Source organism: Echiichthys vipera (assembly GCF_963691815.1).
Source record: "Echiichthys vipera genome assembly, chromosome: 23".
Classification (NCBI taxonomy): Eukaryota; Metazoa; Chordata; class Actinopteri; order Perciformes; family Trachinidae; genus Echiichthys; species Echiichthys vipera.
Genome location: NC_139848.1, coordinates 2218550 through 2241671, shown reverse-complemented (window position 1 = coordinate 2241671; position 23122 = coordinate 2218550). Strand labels below are relative to the sequence as shown.

At 42.5% G+C, this 23122-nt stretch overlaps 1 protein-coding gene across 1 annotated transcript in view; it reads right to left on the bottom strand.

The window, feature by feature from the left end:
• Nucleotides 1-8566: 8566 nt before the first annotated feature.
• ncam2 (neural cell adhesion molecule 2) overlaps nt 8567-23122 on the bottom strand; it is a gene marked incomplete at its 3' end in the record, with an annotated part of 258585 nt that continues 244029 nt past the window's right edge. The window contains exons 16-17 of the mRNA XM_083938175.1: nt 17882-18086; nt 8567-8681 (exon numbers count right to left, since the gene is read on the bottom strand). Of these exons, the coding sequence (XP_083794301.1) occupies nt 8567-8681; nt 17882-18086 (320 nt within the window). The remainder of the gene's footprint in view (nt 8682-17881; nt 18087-23122) is intronic.

The following is a 23122-nucleotide window of genomic DNA, read 5'->3' as shown; positions in this document are numbered from 1 at the left end:
TATATATATATAAATATATATATATATATAAAAACTGTCACTAAGCTTAATCATCAGTTATCAAAGCTGTGTTTTAAGATCCTGAATAAAATATATTTTAGACACACATGGTTTTCACTGTAGAGCGACATGCTCATTAATCCTAAAAGCACTGAATTAGCATGATAAGTTGATATTAGTGGTCTTTAATCAAGCTTTGTTGTTAATTCACTCCCAAACAACTCTGAAAAGACTTTCAGGGTTTCAGAGTTGAGCAGTTTGAGCCTCGCTGACTTTCAAATGTAGGACAACTAAGTGTCCGACTAAGTTCCTGTCAAAACAAACGGGCAGTGACGTGAACTAACTGCAGCAGTGATGTTCTCTGACTAAATTTACAGGTGTTACCAGATTAATTTAGCTTGTGAAATAAAAGACTGAATGAATTTAATTTACCACAAGTCACGCTGGAACAGCACGGTCAAGGGCAAAAAAGTCTTGCTTCCTGGAAGTTCAATTACTTCCTGTTTTTACAGGATGTTAGGGCGGGGCTTTGTTAGCAGGCTAGCTTTGACGCTGCACCCATGTGCAACACACTCAACTGCTCCCCTTTGCAGGTTTTTTTGGGAATGAAATGGACACTAATGCTCTCAAACAACACATGATTAAATAAATAAATAAGGACATAAATAACTCAATAAATATGGAAATAATAGATAAATGTATGGCCGCATATATATAATTTAGAGTCTTTCATATCTTGAGATCAAATTTGACCCTAAAACACCCGAATAGACTTCAACAGCCTTGGTTCTGTTGATTAAAGTCATATCAATTTCATTTTTAGCGCAACTGTTGCATCAAAGCAAAGTAATTACCTCAAAGTAATTTGATTGTAAAATGATGCACTAAGCGTCACTAATTCATGATGTCTAATTGTGTAACATTATCCGAAGATGGATTTTTACTTTAACCCCGGTGAGCAGCGGGCTTTTCTTCTACATGTCACACTTCATTTTAACCGTAGGAAAGAGAACAATACAATACATTACTAGTATTAGTGAAAGCGGTAGAACAAAACTCTCAAATATTTTCTCTTTTTCTGTGAAATAATTCTGACGACTTGCCATACTTGCCGTGCACCTGCAGGTTTGAACACGCACCACAGGCTGCGTTCCAATGCAAAAATAATAGTACTGTGTTATTTTGCGTATCAGTCTATTGTTGGCATAAAATCCATTCACTGTGATTTGATTCCACCTGGTGCACTGAAACGTCTCTACTGCACGAGGAAGTGTCCTTTCATCCAGCACAAAAAGGTATTTCACAGCTCAGCTGTATATGCACAGACTCAATTACGTCTCCTGTAGCTCTGAGCCTTATAATGAAAGAGCCTTGAATCACAGCACACGGAGATAAAGTGACCAGCGTACGTGACATCTTCCAGATTTCCACACTAATGTATTTATCTGTGTCTGCAGTGAATATCAAAAAGGCAGCACACCTCATGTGTTTCTCTTTTGAGGCACTGCATCACTTTGAAAGAGTTACAACCTGAAGTAATTTAGATCTATTCCCTTGAAAAAATCCTCCCGGTGTGTCCTTGAACGCTGGGCCTGCGGTGCGAACAGCCATAAAGCTCTCATTTGTCATCAGGATTGTGTCTCGGATCCCTCCAGAGCTCACTTGTTGGGACAAAGCAGAAGACAGCACGAGGACGGTTTTATCGCTTGATGTTTAGTTGCTTTTAATAAGAAAAACAGAGGTGCTTTGGTTTTATTCCTCAGCTTCACGTTTCCACTTCAGCTCCCTGTTGTTAGAGCGCAACATTTCCTGTATGATGTATTTCAAGAGGCTCCAGCGGGTGACGTGACCTCATCTCTGATGTATAAAACAGAAGTCAGCAAGTTCTTGAAGATATTAAGAATACTCTGCCCAGTCGCTCCTCTTAGCGGCGGTTAATAGGGTTATACTGAGTTTGACAGATGTGAATGTAGGAGAAGTCGTGTTATGGCATATTCAGCTGTAGCTCCAAATGAACGAGGACGTGAGCATGTAATAGCTTTCACAGATATGCTAAGTGATGCTTCTTTGCTGAACTCCCTTATAAAAGTGCTTATGAGAGAAGTCTGGAGGGGAAATGCCCCCCCCCCCCCCACTCCCGGCTGCAGGAATCTGCTGAAAAGTCAAATGCACCAAAACGAGTCACGCTTCCAAGTGTGTTCCCCCTTTCAACTCTTCTTGCAAATGGTGATGGAGCTGTTCCGCTCTCAGCTAACACACTGTTAATTAAATATTTGCATCCATCCTTCATCATGCATCAACCTGCGGTATGACCGGGCAGCGTTACAAAATATGACTTGTCATAACCTCAAGCAGTAACCTGCTATGTAAGCAGCTAAATGTTATTTTGCTGCGCCCTACCACCAGGTAGTGTTATGTAATGGTGATACAGGCTTTACCCACGTGTAAAAAGTGTTTATACTTTACATTCCCAATTAATTAGATAGTATTTTCTTTCTTCCTGATGCCGTTTCAATGGGGACTGCCCATTGTTCTCCCCAATAGTCTGAAAAATGTCTTATTGGACTGAAAGCCCATTTGTTCGACGGCCCGTTAGCTTGAAAACAAATGACCATTGCTTCCAAGGTCCATTGCTCTGGAAATATGCACTCTAGTCATGCTTCTGTTCCTTAGTATTAAGGTGTGTGTTTCCTAGTAACGGGCCTTTGGAGTAATGGCCGTTCACAGAATAACTGTCTGTCAAATTGAAATTTTCTGTGGGGTTAGGGATTCCTGAGTCTGAAGAAGTTGAAACTTTTTCAGCCTCTCATTACGAGCACATCTGCACATGTCGAGCAAACCATACTTTATTACTTCATTTAAGTACAATTATATTATTGCATTTTAAAGAAGAAACAGGTTTCAGGAGTGAATATAAGGTCAAAAAGGCTTGTTCAAGTCAATATTTGTGCAAGGATTGAAGAGATAGGTTGGTAAAATCTCATGATCCTCCATCTTATAGATGACCTGTGGAGGATTTGACGGTTAGTAAAGCTATGGAGTAGTGTTTTTGTCTGTGAGACATCCGTTCATTTTACAAAAACACTCCCAAGAAATCCTGCTTTGGCTGCAAACTCTGCTGGGCGTGCTCAGATGTGCAACAATACCTATATGACAGATATTTTATCAGAATTTTTGAATGAGAATTAGTCAGTACGCTTCCACTATACACACACACACACACGCACACCTGCCGCTTCCCATTCCCTCTCCTTTCAAATCAGAGGAGTGTCAGCCTTCTGCTGGGAGAGTCTGAAATCAAGCAGATTAAGGAAGCGGAGGGTTGTACCTGCCAAAAATCTCTCTGCTGGTTTTACCCACGAGGCTGAAAGTTTAGGGACACTCTACTTCCTTGCGTGTAGGCAAAGTCTGCAGAATTTGTTTGTGTGTGTGTGTGTGTGTGTGTGTGTGTCCCACTGTAGGATTATGTGTGCAAACGTCTGAGAAGAGGTATTTAAGTGCATGCATGATTGAGAAAGAGAAAACGTCAACAATGGCGGGGAGATTTCTTCCCAAACTTCTCTTCTAGTTAGGATTAAGGTGCTGTCAGCGTACACTATCATGGGAGTCTCTGCAACCGGAAAGATTAGGCGAGAAATATTACCTGAAGGCTTACCGCGCTATCTTTTCATGTGGTGAATGACTTCCCGGCATCATTCAGTACACCAAAACACAGTGTTTGCTTCTGTGTGTGGTCCAGCATTTCTGCTGTTTGTCCAACTTTATGTGGGGGGGAATAATCACCTGTCAGGCTACCACGTGACAAACTGAGTGAGGACTTCAGTGCCTTTCCTTCTCTCCCTGTCATCTTATTCCCACCCCCCCCCCTAAAAGAGTCCAATATCGCTCCTCTCTGCATCTCTTCATTCAAATGAGACTCTATGATGTGCAGACTTCCTTTGAGCCCCTGTGGGAGACCAAGTTGAAGTTTGTTCCCCTTGTTAACAGAGGCCCTTGCAGCCAGGATCCAACAGGCAGCCCGCTGCTTCCCTCCCTCTCGTGGGAGGGAGACTTCTGAGAAACGTTATCTGCTGACTTCAAATGAGAGCTGAAGAGGGGGCAGCTTTGTTAGGGAACACTGTGGCTCCTCCATGCTATTCAGAATTGTTTTAATTCCTCCTTTGAGCAGCTTCTCAGTCTCTCTGTTTTTATCATTAAAGCACTTCGACTGTTTCAAGGAAAGGAGGCCAAATTTAGATGCAGCACAGTTACCAGTTCGCAGTAATGGAGGTTTAGGAACGACCTTGATGGAAATGGCGCTCTGTCCTCTGGAAAAAAATGAGATCTGCCGACTTCAACGGAGACAAAATTAAAAGCTATTAAAGTCGTCTTGTCTTGGTGAGGGAGTGCCTAATAAGGAGGAGGGCACAGCCGGTCATTCCGAGGCAAGGAACGCACGCGTGGAATTAAGTCCTATATTTACGGAAGTAAACACGAAAAGCGTTTCAGGCTTCAGGCAGTTGAAGAGAAGTGCTGTCTGAGGGGGACACAACCTTGAAGAAAACTCTGTTTGCTGTGGAATATCTTTTTTCTAACTACTTTAAACCCTTTGTACATGCACAAGCAAACTATATAACATACCAATGGACAGGAAAACCCCCCAAAGAACATAATAGGGCCTCTTTAATGTTCCTTCTTGTATTTCTGCAGAACGTGATATCATAAAAAAAGAAAGATACAGAGCAAGTGCACCCAAAGAGCCCCTGAGCGGAAACCATCACTTTAAATTTAGCGCCATCTGCCTGAAACCAGCACAGCTCCACTTTAATTGTGCATGTGTCGTACCCCAAAGCTTAGGCATTTTATGTTTTGGTGTCCTTGCCTCCTTCCATGGCCTTGGTCTCTCACATCGCCCTCTCTGCTCCATCATTGCTGCCAGGGAATGACTGTAACAGCACTGTAGCAGCACTTTCTACCTAGTATAGCTGTAACATCACAACTGTACAGAAGTCCTGACGGCTCATTTACTGTGTGGATTGAGTATTTATATACTTTAACAGTATTACAATTTGCTTTATAATTAAAATAGTGATGGTAGTCTGACTACAATATAGGTCATTTAAAAACAAGTTAGTTTTTTCAATTTATTAAACTCAAAAAGTCATAAAAATTCAAGACTGATTTGACCTTAAAAGGACAATAATAATGTCTTCAAAGAATTCATACCTCAAAAATTATTCCCAATGTCATCTTTTTGCAATATGCAGAAATATAAATGTCTGCACACGTAACAAAAAAAAAAAAAAAGGCCATTTATGAAAAATTCAGACACTTACAAACTACATTATTCCTCAAGATTAACCCCAATCTAACCAGGCTAGCCATTTCCCTCCGTTTCTAGTGTTTATGCTAAGCTAAAGCTGCTTCATATTGTCTGTACAGCCATGATAGTGGGATCTAATCATCTAATCTCACTCTCAGGTAGAATGAAAGTAGTTTTTCCATATATTGCACATCTACTTTGGCAGTAAAGCCTCATCCTGAATATTGAAGTACAAGTACTTTTGGATAAAAACAAATATGTAAAATTATGAGCAGCTCAAAAACACTTGTATGATCCTTTGTCACACCCACGTGTAAACTGGAGAGCCATGTGAAGAGGCAAAAGTAAAACAATGAAAGGCAACGTCTCGGTCTCTTCTACCAGGACATGTTTATTTACAGCGGCAAAATGACAGGAGTCACAAGTGTTCCACAGGTACGTACAGAGAGACATCAATAGTTCCCACCTCCTGCACAAAGCACACTCAGCAGGGACAGTCCAAGGGACACGGGGAGCATGGGGACAAAGAGGACACACACTGTACACTGAGCTCAAACACACTTGTTTTACCCCCTACAGAAAAAGGGCCGAGGCGTGACGGAGGAGACAGAGAGGAAGGGAGGACGAGTGGGGGGATAAGAAGGGAAGGGGTAGGGTATTTAGACTCATATTCAAATACAAAAGAACATGTACAAATCGTATAGCCTCCAGGCACTGTGCTCCCATATTTACAGTCATCGTAACAGGCAGCGGAACCACTCCATGGCAGGACCATCTTTTTGAGATATGCCGATACAAGGGGAGAAAACAAAGCCGGCGCTATGAGGTCCAAGGTAAAAACCAATGGAGAGGGAATAGTGGCGAGGAGGGGGCGGCGGCGGCAGCTCGCAGACACATGCGTGGAGTGCTGCAGGCCGGGGAATTAATCACTGTCGAGAACTACATAATCAGGTTTTACCTATCCGAGCACATTCAGGGTGAGAGCTCTTGCCAACTCAAAGAGGAACACACTCACAGCACATTCATACATGTGGTCATCCAAACCTGCTGTATGTGACTTGCAGAGCTGAAAGATGGACTCAATAATACACTTCAATCTCATATAAATAGGTTGTAAAATCAACAAATAAATTATAAAATAAATGCCAGAAAAGCAACATATTGACTCTTTAATTTAGGATATTCGAAATTGGGACTCTTATTGTGAAAAATCAAAATGGGCACACTCACAGCGGACATACACAGATTGATGTGCAGATACATTCCACAGACGTACATGCAACCTGATTTATGTAGACAAGTGTGTCACACACACACACACACACACACACACACACACACACACACACACACACACACACACACACACACACACACACACACACACACACACACACACACACACACACACACACACACACACACACACACACACACACACGGCATTAAAACCAGATTTCTGCTGCCCATCACTGTACTTTTGTACTCCAGAGTTACAGCATCAATCTGACATCTAGCCCCAATAGGTAGTTACACTCGCCCGTTTCTGTCCAGTGTCGTCGACTACAATCCACAAACCGGTAGACTACATTTCCCAGAATTCACAGCACCACAATAAAATTCAATCTTCTGACACTTTCTGTGGCAATAAAGCAGCACAATCAAAGATTCATTTGAAGGTCTACACTGCTGCGGCGGCATTATGCCATGAGGGAGGAGAAAAAAAAGAAGGCACACTAATGCCGTAATTACTGTCTCCATTGAAATACCGTGAAATAGCTTTAGGGCATGGACTTTCTTAAGGGAAAGCAAATGACTAGAAAAGCAATATTACACCACCACTGAACTTTGGACCAAAACACAACAGAGGAAGAAAAAAAGGGAAATAAAAAAGTTTTCATCTGAGGAGTGTTCACACACACAAAACAAAAGCCAAGCCTGTTGCATTTTGAAAAAAAACACATCCTTTTGGGTATATGTACATAAAAGCTCTGTAAAATATTCTTTTTTTTTCACCTATGTACAACACATGACAACATCAGAGAGAATAGCGGTCAAACTGGGAAACCCCACCCCCAAAAAAATGCATGAGGCAGATCTGAGACAGGAATAAATAAAGAAATAAATGCTCATCATTAAAAAAAAACTCACATGTTGACTTATTCCTCGTCAGCAGACCTTCGCTCGTGTGTTCCCATGCCTTGAGTCCTACCGTTCACACAGCAACGATCACTGCACATGACACCATTCAGGGCATATTGGATTGCAGTCCATTTAACCTCCGGCACAAGTACACTGTCGTATATGCAGTTAGAACACGGATGAATAAAACATACTTTTGCACACATTGTTAGAGACGGTCGTCAACAATATTCAGTGTCAATATAAAAGGCTTTGCCAAAACAATGCACGTGTGGTAATATGCTGTATACTTCATAGACTGCAACACGTTGTTTCTCTTTGCCATCTGATTTTGTTTTCCTGCACAATAGCCCTTCAGAAAGCATTACCCATCAAATATCAAGTTCAATTATTCACCCTTGAAATGTTACCAGGAACAAATGCCTCTCATAAGACCTCGCCGTCACGTAATAAAACCTCGAAATCTCATTAAGACCTTTTTTGTTACTGAAGTCATCTAGCTTGAAAAACAGTGCCTCAGCATTTGCTTCACATTAACCAGACACCCTAGCTCAGCTATTAAAGGCATAAAGAGGTTGCTGTGGTGTAACACTCAGGCATGGAAACAGGCGATTTGGTTTAAATAATTTGAATATCTGGCGGTAAGGGTCGGCCCATGCATTTGCTCTGATAAAAAAAAGAAAAAGGAAAGCAAGCGCATTAGTGGTGTGAGCATCTGGGCACTCTCGCTTTGCTTCTTTATGTAAGGAGTCATAGTGGGGGCAGATTTATCACCATTTAACTGCATGAGAATCTTCAGTAGGCTGTAAAAAAACTAAAGAATGAACCAAGAAAATGTTGTGACAGAAAGAAAAGTGGGGCAAAAAAATACAATCATTGATCAACAAGAGCCGTCCACTGATGCCATGTTTTGAAGAACATTTACCACTCAGGGTGTCTAAAAGGTTGACCCTTTCTCTCTTTCTATTTTCTCTCTATTATTTGTATTTACACATGCCTGTCACTGGGGCATTGTTATAAACAGATGTGGTATTTTACTCCACTATTTTCCAGTGTTGTAGTTTCTCTGGGTTTTGGTCTCGTGATCCGAATGTTCTTTTGGTGGCGAGGGGACCGGACGTTTTACGCCTTGCTGTCGTCGGTCTTTGTGTGGATGCTGTTGTCACTGTGCACCTTGATTTCAATCGTATCCGGCTTGAGAGACTCTTTTCCATTTTCTTCCTTCAGCGGTAGCTTCCTGCGGTACGAAAGAGGAGGCAAAGCAGAAACACAAAGCAGAAATTTATATAGCACGAGTCATTGCTGGGTAACTACAGGAACTTTAAGCACACATACAATTATTTTTGAACAGGCACAGACTGAGGAGTGACCACCTGGAGGATGTTTTAGTATGAAGCAGGCACATATGGTAAATGCTACCAAATTAGGACTGAACTACTGCCATGAGAGTGTGTGGGCATAATGGTTAGTGGAGCACAACAACAACAAAAAAAAAAAGCACAATGACTGAAAGAACAAAGGGACCAAGATGTACTAAAGAAAATTCCTAAATATACAGGATTTTACAAGGTTGTGGACCCTTCTTCTGTTCTAGCGGGGTCTCTTTCTGAGAAAGCATGATTAATAATGTGGGGGGCCCAAACAAACAGTAGCCTAGGGGCCTTAATCGACAACTGCATGTGGGGTACCACAGGGATCCATTTTGGGACCACTGTTATTAATTTACATTAATGATATGGCGTCAGCAGTGAGATGTACAAAAATGCTTTCATTCTTGTGAGTGCTATCCTCTGTGATGTTGTGTCATGATACTCATTTGAGTTTTTGTGCTTTTAATTAAGCATATCAAAATAAATCAATTTCAAAGGAGCTACACGAGGACTTAAGATTCTATGTATGGATCTAAGCCAGGGTGGGGAACCCTGCTCCTGGAGGGCCACTGTCCTGGCTTCCAACGACCGTCACTCTAACGCCATCATCTGCCTTGTGAGAGGTTAAATACCTGGATCTTCACACCAGTTAGTTGGACCAGACCCAGCCTGGTGCTGGCCCTTGTCCTGGTCCAGTCCCAGCCTGGTCAGTTGCGTACATGAACTGATAAGAGGTGAAACGTCTTCCTAGACAAATAACCAAGTCCAGTTGCTTTTGACTGAAATTGCTTTGAGGAAAACGATGACCTGGACGAATGAGAACAATCACAGGCTCACTGTCCTGCATGTTTAAGGTTTCTCTCTGCTCTAACACACATTTTTCTAATGCTCTGCTCGTTATCAAGCAGCTGAAGCTTGCCAGGGGTTTAATAATCATCAGACTCAGGTGTGTTAGAGCAGGGAGAAACCTAAAACATGCAGGACAGTGGCCCTCCAGGAGCATGGGTTCCCCACCCCTGATCTAAACCATCAGGTTTTAGGCCATTAGTTTGATTATGACGAGAGAATCTCAATATTTGATCAAACTTTCCCATTCAGGACATCATCAGTGTCACCTCAGAGCTGGCACATCTCCCATTTGCTTTTAATTTGATTCAATTAAAGGAAAAAGAACTGAGAACAAATACACATTGCTGTGTTATTAATAAGCATGAGCCATTTGACCGGCTGACTGACTCTTCTGTTCCTCTCATCCTCCATGAGTCTATTTTCAAGGAACTCAGCAGAAGGACATTACAGCTTTGTCTTTATGATAATGTGGCCACATCATAATGAAAATCTAACCAGTTTCCAGTTATATGATGCATAAGAGCTTTTATCTGCATTCAGCACAAAAAACAACTTAATTAATAGCAGTTAATATAGAGACTGGGTACGAGCTGCAGTAGAATAACACAATGAGAACGGGACTTATAATGGCAATGTTAGAGCTTGGTTTGTAGTATGTGCTTTTTAATGACTCTTATTTATATTAAAATTGTACAAACACTCATATTTGGACATCTAAAATGGTCCATAACTAGGAAGTAGCTATATTAATCTTCCTCTTATTCTATCACAGGGCTCATTGTTGTCATATACAGTATCTACACAGTGGTAATATTTGATGCATTTACACATCTTCAGGACACAAATATTAAACTTTATTTGCTGTAGCCACTCAAATACTAAAGCCTAAACAAAAACCCACTTCATTCACAAATGGGCATGTCCATCGTGAAAATATGAACCGTGCAAAAACTGGGGTTGAAATGAAAGTTGTCCATCTTTGCTGTTTCATTTTGGAAATAAGGGACATGGGCAAATTTGATCCTCAGCAGGAAATGGCTCCAACGCCCAAACAACACAAGACACGGATAATAAACACTGGAAGTGCAAATCAAGATGGAATGTATTGAATTGCTGCTCCTTTTTGCACATAAAACCTTCAAAATCCTTTCTTCTACAGTGCATCTTTTGGGATTTGTAGAGATTTAATAAAGGGAATCAATAAGGAACTGGGGCTGTGACCTGGAGTCACCCTTTCACTGTCCCTCATATTCACTGGGTTTCTTTCTGAGTCCATCAAGAAATTCGAAAATGAGGGTTTGGACCACGAGCAAACGATGAAGTAGACTTCCAACTCCTGTCAATCATTCAGGACTCGTTCGTCACCAGTACGAGAAGCATAAACCACCCATCCATCACTGCCAACTGACTCGAGCTCCTGTTCCAGCACCTCTCTTAGCAATAAAACAGAAAATAATGTGCATTTTTAAGGTCTCATGCGCTCTGACGAAGAGCAAACGCTGAATATATGGTATCAAGTGTCTCTGTCCGACTTCCCTCAGTTCAGGTTAGACTCTAGAAATCTATTTAACTGAAATGTTATTAACTTTTATTCAAATATTAGGCAATAATCAGCTAGTGATGCACAATATGCTTATTTTAAGGTTCATACTTGTATGAGAACATGCTTTAATGTTCAGAACCACATTTTTCTTCATACTGTGTCTGAATGTACCTGTATTCTTCCTCTGTTTAAGAAGGCAAATAATTAGATGTACATTACCTAAAATAGAGTATCTGAAAGTCAGAATTACATTACGTTAAAGTGACAGTGGTGTGACTAATGGCAGTTCAGTGTAAACGTTGTATGATTTGTAATAGGACTCAGTGCCTGTGTTAATATAATAGAATATAGCGCAAGAGCTGATGTACCATTTACATAATATATTATTATATGGTACATGACTACAAGGTGTAAGGTACGGTAGAGAAGAATAAAGAATAGAATAAGATAAGAAACAGTATAACAGTAAATCACAAACTTACAGAGGTCCTGATGGCCTGTTTAAAGAAATGAATACTGGCTGTATGTTTTTCTCTGGGCGACACGGTGGTGTGGAGTTTGCATGTTCTCCCCGTGTCTGCGTGGGTGTTCTCCGGGTTCTCCGGTTTCCTCCCACAGGTGTTAGGTTCATTGATGACTCTAAATTGCCCGTAGGTGTGAATGGTTGTCTGTCTCTGTTTGTCTCTATGTGTCCTGTGATAGACTGGCGTCCTGTCCAGGGTGTACCCCGCCTCACGCCTGATGTCACTAGGAATCGACTCCAGCCCCCCGCGACCCCGACAGGGAGTCAGTGGCTGAAGATGAATGAATGAATGAATGAATGTTTTTCTCTGAGGATTGACTGTTTTGATACTTTCACAGTATTCATATAGCACATCAACCTCCTTTATAATAAAAAAAAACACATGGAAATCTAAATTTTTACAATATCGAGCCTCCAATACAGTATTTATGCGTCAATTTTGTCTCTCTTTATGTGCCTAGTGTCCAATAATGAATTTCAAAAAGGCACAAGAATCTCCCCCAAATAGTCCTACTAGATGTTTACCAACTCCAAGGGAGTTTTTCCCGTGAGATCACCAATGTAAAGCAGCAGCCCTGCGTGATACTGTACCTAATAAGCCTGCATATTGCAAATGGCCGGAGGGGGTTCCCCTTTTGGTTGATTGGTGAATGTTAAAGTTCCTGCACAGTGCAGTCAATTTCATGTCCCATTAGCTTCATGCAAACTCAGATTGGACTCATATTCAGATGGGGGGGTGGGGTCTTGTCTCTTGATGTTTCCTCTTGAGTGTGTCAATCAGGGGAACCACAAATGCATTTACTCAACCAACATATCAATACAGTTTGATGCACTGGGAGAGTATCTGCTGACATACTCTTTACTTTCCTGCCCACTGTGTTGTATTTGACTCGTCTGCTTCACTGAAAAGATACACTTCCATTTAAGTGAATGCAACGCTCCGTACCGTACCAACTCCAAGATGTGATGTGCTGCACGACCACCCGCGTTTTTCTACACTCCACGTCCATTTCGTCTCCCTCTGGTATGCAAAGTGAAGCGTAATCTCCACAGGCAGCTGTTCAAATCACACAAATCTCCCACGTTGTTAACCTGCTCACTATATCTATAATAAGTGATCAAGTCTTCCAGGTTCACTTTGGGCATAAGGGGCTATGGAGAGGGAAGGAAATAAAATTACTTTTGAATATGAACGTGATTCCAGGCGTCACATGCCAACTACAAACACATCTGCTGCTTCAACATCTAAGAACAAAAATTCTTCTGATTCAAAAAGTTACATCTTTATTGGGGGAGGTTTGGTTGTGGGATTTTTAACTTTACAATATAACAGCACTGCCAAGAGTGGAGCACCAGAGACGCTTCTCTACTCCACTTAAATTATTACTATCATCATTAAATGGAGAAGGGAAGAAACAGCTGGATAAGGCAGATCAGAAGCAGGTCAAGTCAGAGGTAACCAGGATATAGATTTTCCCTGAGATGCGAAACACTAAATGAGAGAATTACTGTAATGAAACCTCATATTTCTACAAGAGTTACTCGCTTTGCACACACACACACACACACACGCACACGCACACGCACACACGCACACGCACACACACGCACACACACACACACACACACGCACACGCACACGCACACGCACACGCACACGCACACGCACACACACACACACACACACACACATACACACACTCTAAGAAGTCTCATTTAAGATATTGTTTGGGACATAAAGCAAAACAGGAATGCTACTGGGTCTCGACAAGCCTCTTTGATAATGTCGCCTGAGCCAGCAGCTGTGTGTGCACCTCATGTTGGGCCGGGGAGGTATCAGAGTGTGAATGCAGATGTGTGCTGTAATCTGTAAGCTTCTAAGTGACACCGCAGCACAGCAGGGACGACTTGTTCTTCCTTCTGCTGACGTTAATTACACAAGGCCATCTACAGCGGGCCATAAAGGGTGAATACAATCCCTGCTTTTCCCAGAGACAAATTAGGGCGCCTGGGGTCTAAACCGCACTACGTGGCATGGAAGTTTGTTTACACTAAATCTTTGCAGCATATTTTATCATAACAGACATCCAGGATCTCAGAAGCGTACAAGTCTTACTCAAGGACACTCTAACAATGCTGCAGATGGACACTTTGGCTGTTCACACGGGGATCAGAGACCTTGTTACCTGTGCTGTTAAACAAATCAGCTTGTGTGCATGATTGTGTGGGAAGAATGCAAACTCTGCTCCGAGGCTTCTGTCTTTTTTTTTTTTTTTAAATACATTTACAAAGTCATGTGTGCACCCTCCGAAGCCTTTCCACTTCTCCACACAGCCAGCCTTTTGTTTGCTCTGGAGTTAAGATGGAGTACCGCAAAATCGCACTTAATTAAATGTCAGATGTCTGAGCCTGCTGTTCAGAATTGAAATTTAAGTGCTCTCTACATGCCAATAACAAAAACGCTCTTGTCTCCCGAAAACTGAGCCTCTGTATTTATTTTACTAGTATGACAAAGATGGGGAAAATGCTACTGCTTGCATACTAAAATGCAATGTAGCACAGAGCAGTAATTGGAGTAGGCCATCTAATCATGGATGACTGACAAAAGTAGTTACAATCCATCAATTGTCATCAATTCACTGTGCCTTTAAGGACATTTTCTGGAAGATAATATCCCAAAATATGGGAAAACAATCTCCTCATCTGGTTACAACAACTCATATAACGACGCCTAAAAAGTTTTGCAGCTAAGTGCTACTGGCCCCTTTCGATTTGATGATTGCAACTATCCACGTGGCAAAGTGTAAATGTTGCAGCAGGAACACAGTCGGCAGAACAATGGAAGAGGGACAAATCTAAAACGAAGTGTTCGGGGCTACGGGTCGTGAACCGACGAGACGCAGAGGTGTTCCTCAGAATTTCAGGCGAGGAGTTTAAACTTGACGGGAGAGATTTAATATCTGTCAGTGCTGTCTGTGTTCTTAATACTTCAGACTGTAAAAGGTTGGATTTGAAGCGTGGGACACCGCTTATGAACGCGCTTCATTACCACCAACTCTCTCTATGTCAATTGGACTCGTTTTGCAGTGTGACTCATTTGCCTGGAAAAGGGACAATTTTGTGCCAAACTATGCATATTAACTCATTTAATTACATGGAGCACCCAGACGCTTTTGTTTAACAGTGCAGTTAGGGGTGCCTTTCACCCTTTGTGCATGTTTTGGGAATCTTTTGGTGTAATTTCTGCAGGTTTAGCTTCAGACTCTCCTTACAAAATGACAACATGGTGGCAATCATATCCAGGATATTGTGACTTCACTTTTGTCCAGTGGGAGGAAGTGGAGATGCATTTTTTAATATTTCCGTACAGTCTGTCCCGAGCTGGTTACCTGTCTGTGTGGCCATGAGACAGCACTAATGTAGGGGGTGTGTTTTTGCTGATTCCATAATTGACCAAATTCCTTGCACCAGTCAAAACGAACAGCACAGATATACACGGTGATTTCTCACCAGAAACTTTATCAAAGTTCAAGATTCCACATTTGTGACACTAATGAAGTCTTTTCAGACAGTAAACAGATGAATCCTGGAGGCGGGAGCTTGTTTCATCTCCTGAGGCAGTTTTGGTTGAGTAAACTGCTGTTTACAGTGTTTCTTTTTTTTTTCTTTTTACAACACTCCCCTCATACCACACGTTGTTAGTGGACAGAAAGTGATCCAGCACTGTATAAACTGACAAATGTCAAAATAAAATGATCCAATTGATACCAAAGTTTGTATTTTTCTCCAGTAAAACAGTCTTTTTATCTTTGGTATCGCTGCAGGATACAGGAGCCTTAACAACAAACTTGCAATCTGTTTTCTATTTCCTGCCGTGAGTCATCAGAGTATGAAAATACTCAAACGTCTGTCACTGAGCCTCTCTGAGAAGTCTGAGTAAACAACTGTTCACTGACTACAGCATGGCCTGAACTGATCTGTCATTGTGCCATGACACGTATATGCCGTATATGTTTGGGCTAGAAACTGGATTAAAAATGCAATTTGCAGCAGAAAGGGAACTAACACTTTGTTGGATATCACCCATTTGTGAGCTGATAGCTGAATATCAGCACAGAGGTATATTCTGTCTGACGCTGACCCTCAGGTGCTTGCTGGGAGATGCCAGAAGGGCCAGACAGGTGCTCAAATCTATTCCTGGATCTCTGACTGACAGGGTGGCACAGGATTTGCCACTGCGACTATCACCGACAGTGGATATGAAGAAAAATGCCCGGGGACAATGCTGAAAAAAAGTGTGTACAGAACCAAAAATATAGGGAGTAAGACCTTGAAAGGCTTGAATGTAGAAAAATGTATATATGTTGAGTTTTCTGTCTTTCAATTGGTTGCTTCCTTAAGTAAAATAATAAAAGATTCACAGCCAACAACAGCAAGTCATGGCCACTTTTAGGCTAAGGTCTTACAGGGTTATTATGGTTATTATGCAGCAAACCGTCAGATATGACTGTATGAAGATGTCCATCGGGCTCACTGACTTCACAGCGCATAGTCAAGAACTTGCACTCAAAAACTGGAAGTAAGTATTGACTTTTGAAGGGAACTGCAAACACCTTTCAACTTTCCACAAAGCTCAGGGCGTCTTGACTGATCTTGGCACAATTCGAGCGATTCATAATAGAAATACACCCTCGCATCCTCCATCATCTCTTGGTCCGGCTCTGCCTCAAAGTTAAAACCGCACTGCTGAGAAGACTGTTTATCACCCTGTCACCTGTTTCTTCAAAAATTTCTCAGCACTGCACGACATGTCATCTCCAGATTTCTCGCCCACACACTCATCCGTGCCACTTATCACCCTCCTAATTTAAAGTTCACCTACTTATCTTCTCTCTTCGATCGATATCATTGATATTGACACGCCGGGTTTGCTGATCTTTACAACCTATTGCTGCTCATCGTCTTCAGAATCGCACTATTGAATTAGAAACTAAGTAGGAGTGTGTGAGCTTTATATTACGTTAAGTGTCATCTCGTACCTCTCGTAGGAGTTGTAGTGGCAACATACAGCTGCACACAGCCTGTAAATGCCTGTATGAGTTGCTGCTGTAGTGCCAGCTCGAACATAAAGCTGAGGAACATTCTGCATGCTGTCTATGCAGGCAGGCAGTCACTCAGCCCTCCAGCACTGTGAGCTTAGTGACTCAGCAAAAGCCCCCCCCCTCTCTGTGCCCCCCCTGCATACCAGACCCTGGGCTGGCACACTGACAGTTTTAACACAAGAACCGACTCTGTGGGCGCCATCTCGCAAAACCTTGGATGGTCTAGCACCTTGCATAACATAACACTGGGATTAAATCTGACAATCAATTGCACTATATAATTCATGGGGCTTTTAAAAGGCACGCTGTCTGATGAGAGGACAAAAAATGTGTCTGTGTTTGCATGCACTGATATGACACATTTCTGGGCTCTCTTAAAGACTATGTGCATGCATAACTGACGTAAATACAGAGCTACAAACATGAAACATGATAGCACATAGAGTTTGGATTCCAAACATGCACGTCATGAACGCACAGACGACGCATGCAAACGAGATACTCCAAAAAGGTGAACTCACTGCACACACATGTATGAGACGCACTGATGTTAGTGAATAAGACAGAATCAAAGACATACTGTGGTTGAAAAGGTGGTTGGGCGGCTGTTGTAGGTGTACCTACGGTAAACGGTAAAAATAAGTCTCCCTCTTTCTCATTCACAGAAAATATCGCTACATGGACGCTGTGCAAATTAATAGATAAAAAGATGGAAATTCTTGACAAATTGAAAACATATTTTAGAATTCATTCTCAAAATTGGAGAAATATGAAGGTAATTTTCTCTGTCTAAGACTGGTTATATACGTAGTCTTGCTGTCTTTGTATATATTTGGCCTTTCAGTGACTAGTTGCACAAAATTATACAGCAAAAACAGTAACATAACCCAAAAGCATCCAGATACACCCACAGCAGATGCTCCCTCTGCAAGCATGAATGACCTTGTGACTGACAAACAGTGATACACCCCAACTGTTACCGAAGAAACTGAAGTTAAAGAGTTAAAGTTCCTGAAATAGAGAAATAGACTGAAAGAAACAAAAACTCACAGGTAGGCAGCCTTGCCCTCCTCCATTTCTTTGCCCTTGCCGCTGGTGGCTGTTTTCTTGCTGCACAGCGTGCGCGTGATGCACATGAGCAGGCCGCAGTGACGCAGGAAGAAGCAACTGATGTCCACCAGAACGAGGAGCAGCAGCAGCGCTCCCAGGCCCAGGCCCACCACCGTCCCCAGCCCCAGGCCGCTGAACAGGGATTCTGCTAAGGCAGTGAAACACACACGCAGACATACAAACACACACACACACACACACGGGTAAAACACTGTTAGCAATTTGTTTTTTTTTATACAGCCAGAGGTCAGAGTCAGGTGTAGAGCACTGGATATTCATGGTTTTGCTCAAGGACGTGTCCACAGGTCTGATTCCTGCTGAGACAAACCTGATGGAAAATGCATGTGTTGGACGAGAATTACCCCAAACAAGAGCACACTCATGCCCAAAAAACTTTTAAATGTGGTTACTTTCAAAACCACAAAGGTCAATGAATTCCTCTGAAGCCAGTTGGATATTTTCCAACACGCAGATAAGTCTTAATCCACAATGCCTGGCCTCCACGCCTGGAATCCTCAGTGGAGAATCTCGTTTATTATAAGCGTGGATCCACCGACTCTCCCCCAAAACAAATCAATTTAAAGATTTTTCTATATGTAGTCAATATAATAAAAGTTTCAAAGACTTACAAAAATGAGTCAGGAGATCTACGGTGCTTAGAAACAGATGGGAAAGGCTTTTCTTGGTGATTTATTCGCAATATCCGAGGCTTTGCAGCTTCCTATCTGTTTAAGAACTTTAATCTTTTTGATAAAACCGATCTATGAGCATTTTCCAGACCTGAAAATACAGCAGCAAAAACTTTTTTTCTCCTGTATTTGCCCTCAAGCCGCGCATCTGCCTTCTGGTTCCACAGGTGCAGAAGTCTGTGTGTGTTCTTTTTCAGCTATATTGTACCACGCTGCAGCTCAGTGTAGCAAGCATCGGCATTACCATACTGATGCTTCGGCTTTATGTCCACTGGGCGCCTCTTATTCTGTAGCCAGCAGCACTAAACAGATTCATGTGGGAAGCAAAGCAAGTCTTCGCAGCTGAAAGTTGAAATAACTTTCTCTCAGAGCGGACAGCGCTCCAAAACACATTGAACTCTCGGCTCAGTCGGGAACAAGCAGCGGGACCTGCTTTCAATTGAAAGTAACGAGAAAACGAAGGCAGCGCAGCAAAGAGAGGCTCCCAGCGGGCACAGTTGAATAGAGTTGTGCCCTTAAGTGATCCTGGGGTTGAGCAAACTGAACATCGACTGCGGGATCAATGTTGACAGCTGGAGGTCAGACCTTGCCAGGAGTAATCAGCGATGAAGGAGTGCGAGTGAATGAACTTTCCTACTTAAGAAAGCACTCATACTGTATGGGTGCAGCCTGCGAGGTAAAAGGAGGAGCACACATTAATATGAAGGTGTAAGCACCCACAGATGGTCGGGTGGTGAAGCCTGCTAGTTTAGAAAAGACCCTACTGTGTGTGTGGTAAAATAGTGAGGTGAGAGTACATTTTACCAGGCAGCTTTTACACACACACACACGCACACGCGCACACACACACACACACACACACACACACACACACACACACACACACACACACACACACACACACACACACACACACACACACACACACACACACACACACACACACACACACACACACACACACACAGTATGATTGGGCCCTCAGCAAACAGGGAGGGGTTTGTTATCTGATTCTGAGTATCCATCCAAGTGAATCCTTGAAAACACATTGTTTTAAATCAGTGTAAACTATTTTAAAATCGCAGTATCAGTGTTTCCAGGTCTTCCGCATCTGCGTTTTCCGCATCTGTGCATCGCCATTACAGCTGGGGAATAATAATAAACGCCACTGTAGAGGCACTTTCTACCTATATATAGTAACGTTGTCACTACACAAAAGTACAGAAGTAGTTAGAGCTTGTTTAAAGACAATTTATGAATACAGGCTGTGTGCATTTCTGCCTTGGCATGTCTTTCCCCCAGTTTATACATGAAGGCTGTGTGTTAAAGCAGTGTTTTTTTCAGGCTGATATTCATAAAGTCAGTGGCACGCCCCTTTAAGATGATAGTCTAACAACATGAACATCAGGCAACTAGTATTTGGGAAGTATTTAGGTATCATTTTGGCTTTCTAATCCAGCACATTTGACTCGACAGAACAATACCAGAGTAAGGCCGGGCTTCCCCAGTATGACTGAAAACAAATTAAATCTCACAGCAACAGTTTCATTTCAAATTCAGTGCGCTGGTGTCGTGAGCCAAAACAACACAGTTTCAAAGACTCACGCTCCACAAGTTGTCACCGCGTGTCACAACCCAGACCGCTCTCATGTCGGTGACTTTGTTCTCGACTTAGAGCTGAGACTGCAGACAACGCAGACTGGCAGCGAGTCAAGGCACAGAGACGAACAGAAAGCCAGAGAGTGGGAGAACCTTGCGGTAGAAGGAGCTCTAATTAAAAACACTTTGCGTTTTCCTAAATCCGGGGACGGGGGATTTGAAACTTGTAGGCTGGATCAATTTTTTCTCACCGCCACCGGCTCCTGTTCTATATCTCACCTTGTGAAAGTTTATCAGAGTTAATTTGTCTGGTGAAGCCACAGATTCAGAGGCAGCAAACAGCACCTCTGCAGCTGCCCCCAAGCCTTCACATATTCCAGGAAACAAAGAGAATACTAATCCAATCTTTAAGCCACACTTTCCTCGTTTTCGTCAACAGACTGCCGTGCCCTTAAGCTTTCATATCGGTGTTTACAGTTTTCCTTCACAGAAAGCCCTTCTCTGTTTTATACGTTTACAACCCTGCAAATAATGGAGCATATTCTTGTATCATATACTAAATCAGCGACTTAAACGTACAGTGTACTTCTTCCTGTGATGAACTGAAAACTGCTAGATATCTTTTTTATTCCAAGTATTTAGGAGTGTCCAGAAAAATGTTTCATTGAAGTGTCATTTTTTTTTTTCAGGGATGCCAGCGAGAAACTCTCAAGCCTGAAAGAGTGAAATCCATACATATCAGACTTTCATCCGATAAGTGCTGAGCTGCAGCCTGACAGTTCGGGGTCGGATTGATACATTACACGCTTGTTAGCAATTCTCTCACACCAACACCTCCCAAGTTTGGAAAACACTTTTTTGTAAAAGGAACAGAGTTATACTGAAATACATAACCTTAGTGAATAGTGTGTACCTATTGTTTATTGGTAACTATTGTTATCAGTCTAGACCAGGGGTGCCCAATCCTGGTCCTGGAGAGCCACTGTCCTGCATGTTTTAGCTTTCTCTCTGCTCAAACACACCTGATTCTAACGATGTGCTCGTTATCAAGCAGCTGAAGCTCGTCACAGGTTTGAAAGTTGTTCAGTTGATCAGGGAGAAACCTAAAACATGCAGGACAGTGGCCCTCCAGGACCAGGATTGGGCATCCATGGTCTAGACAATGCATTACACACATGGACCGTCGACCGACCTCTTTTAATAAATATATATAGTCGCGGGGGGCTGGAGCCGATCCCAGCTGACATCGGGCGTGAGGCCAGGTACACCCTGGACAGGACGCCAGTCTATCACAGGACACATAGAGACAAACAGAGACGGACAACCATTCACACCTACGGGTGATTTAGAGTCATCAATGAACCGAACACCTGCACGTCTTTGGACTGTGGGAGGAAACCGGAGAACCCGGAGAAAACCCACGCTGACACGGGGAGAACATGCAAACTCCACACAGAAACAATAAGCAGGTATAATAATAATAATGAGAGTGTTAAAAGAAATATTGCCATGACTGCCTTTGGTTTTGGTGTGTGAAGTTCCTTTTTCCCTACATTATTCTGTGTGCCAAAAAAAGCCTTCCTTCATGAAGCGGCTCGGATGTCTGCAGGACTTAAGGCATGACAAGCGGCTTAACTTAACTTAATTTAATAAACACGGATGAAACACAGCCAAACAAGTGAGTGGCCCCGAGTCAAATTGTTTTCAAGTTAGCAGCCAAGGTGCCTTCAAACTGCTGTTAGGGAAAAACACAATAAGATGAGCGTAAAACAAGATAACTGATAAGAGAAGATCGTCTACATGCGTGAAGCTGCACATTTAACAATGGTCCTGGTCAGGAGAAGGAATTTCCTTTGTTGTTAAGCGTAAAAAGAATTGATATATTCAAAGGTGGGTTTCATTCTTAATTCATATCCGCAAGCAGTATTGGTATGACTCCATGTTCTATTATAGTCCATGCAGTATCATTAGTTATCATACGTTGATATTGATGCAATAATTCACAATGGATGTCCTCATAATGCACTACAGATGTGGTCTTTGTAGAGAGTGTATCTGGTCAATTTAAGGGCGCACTCACACTGTCCTTCCGCACCGTGCCCCAGGCTTTAGGGTACTTGTCCCCCCTCCCTCTCCCCCCGCGCCCCAGGCCCGTTTGTACTCACACTGCCTGGGCCTCGCGCAAATGCTTCTTGCTGTCCATACGTCATCAGTTCGTTCTATTTTCTATGTCCGAACAGGCGCTCATAAATGACGTCAGAACCGCTGTAGGCGTCATGCTCGTGCTTGTACACATGGGCACGCTGGTGCTCGTACATGTGCAAACGCGCTCTACAAAAGCCCACCTCTCTCAGACGGCCCGTGGACGGCAGGCTGGCCGCAGTTATGCGAGGAGCGGGTGCACTCACACTGGTCAAACGCACTAGGCTTGACCCGAAAAACCGGTTTTGGCCCTGTGCGGAGGGACAGTGTGAATGCGCCCTTAATTGAATAAAATGCTAATAGAACTTGAAATTAACATAATATGCCATTATTTCAGTGCAGCCTTGGCTACTCTTTCTCTGTTTATTATATCAGTATAAGTCCTAATAGTGTCAATAAAGAACTGAGCCTGAGGGGATTGTTTGATGCAGCCCGCTGGTTCTTTAAAAGGAACCATTGTGAGTCGAGAGCCTGACTGTCTTGTCGTGAAGCACTGATTAAAGATTCAATAGTATCTTGTGGCCAACAAGGTGGTTTAAGACGATTGTTTCTCAAAAAACGTGCAACTCAATGTGGAGTAAACAACTCAAAGTAACAAGCACCTATTTTTCTTATATCGTAACTACTTTGGTTGACATAAAGGCGTCTACTCTCGCTTATCACCGCTGTGTTTTCTACTTGGAAATAACTA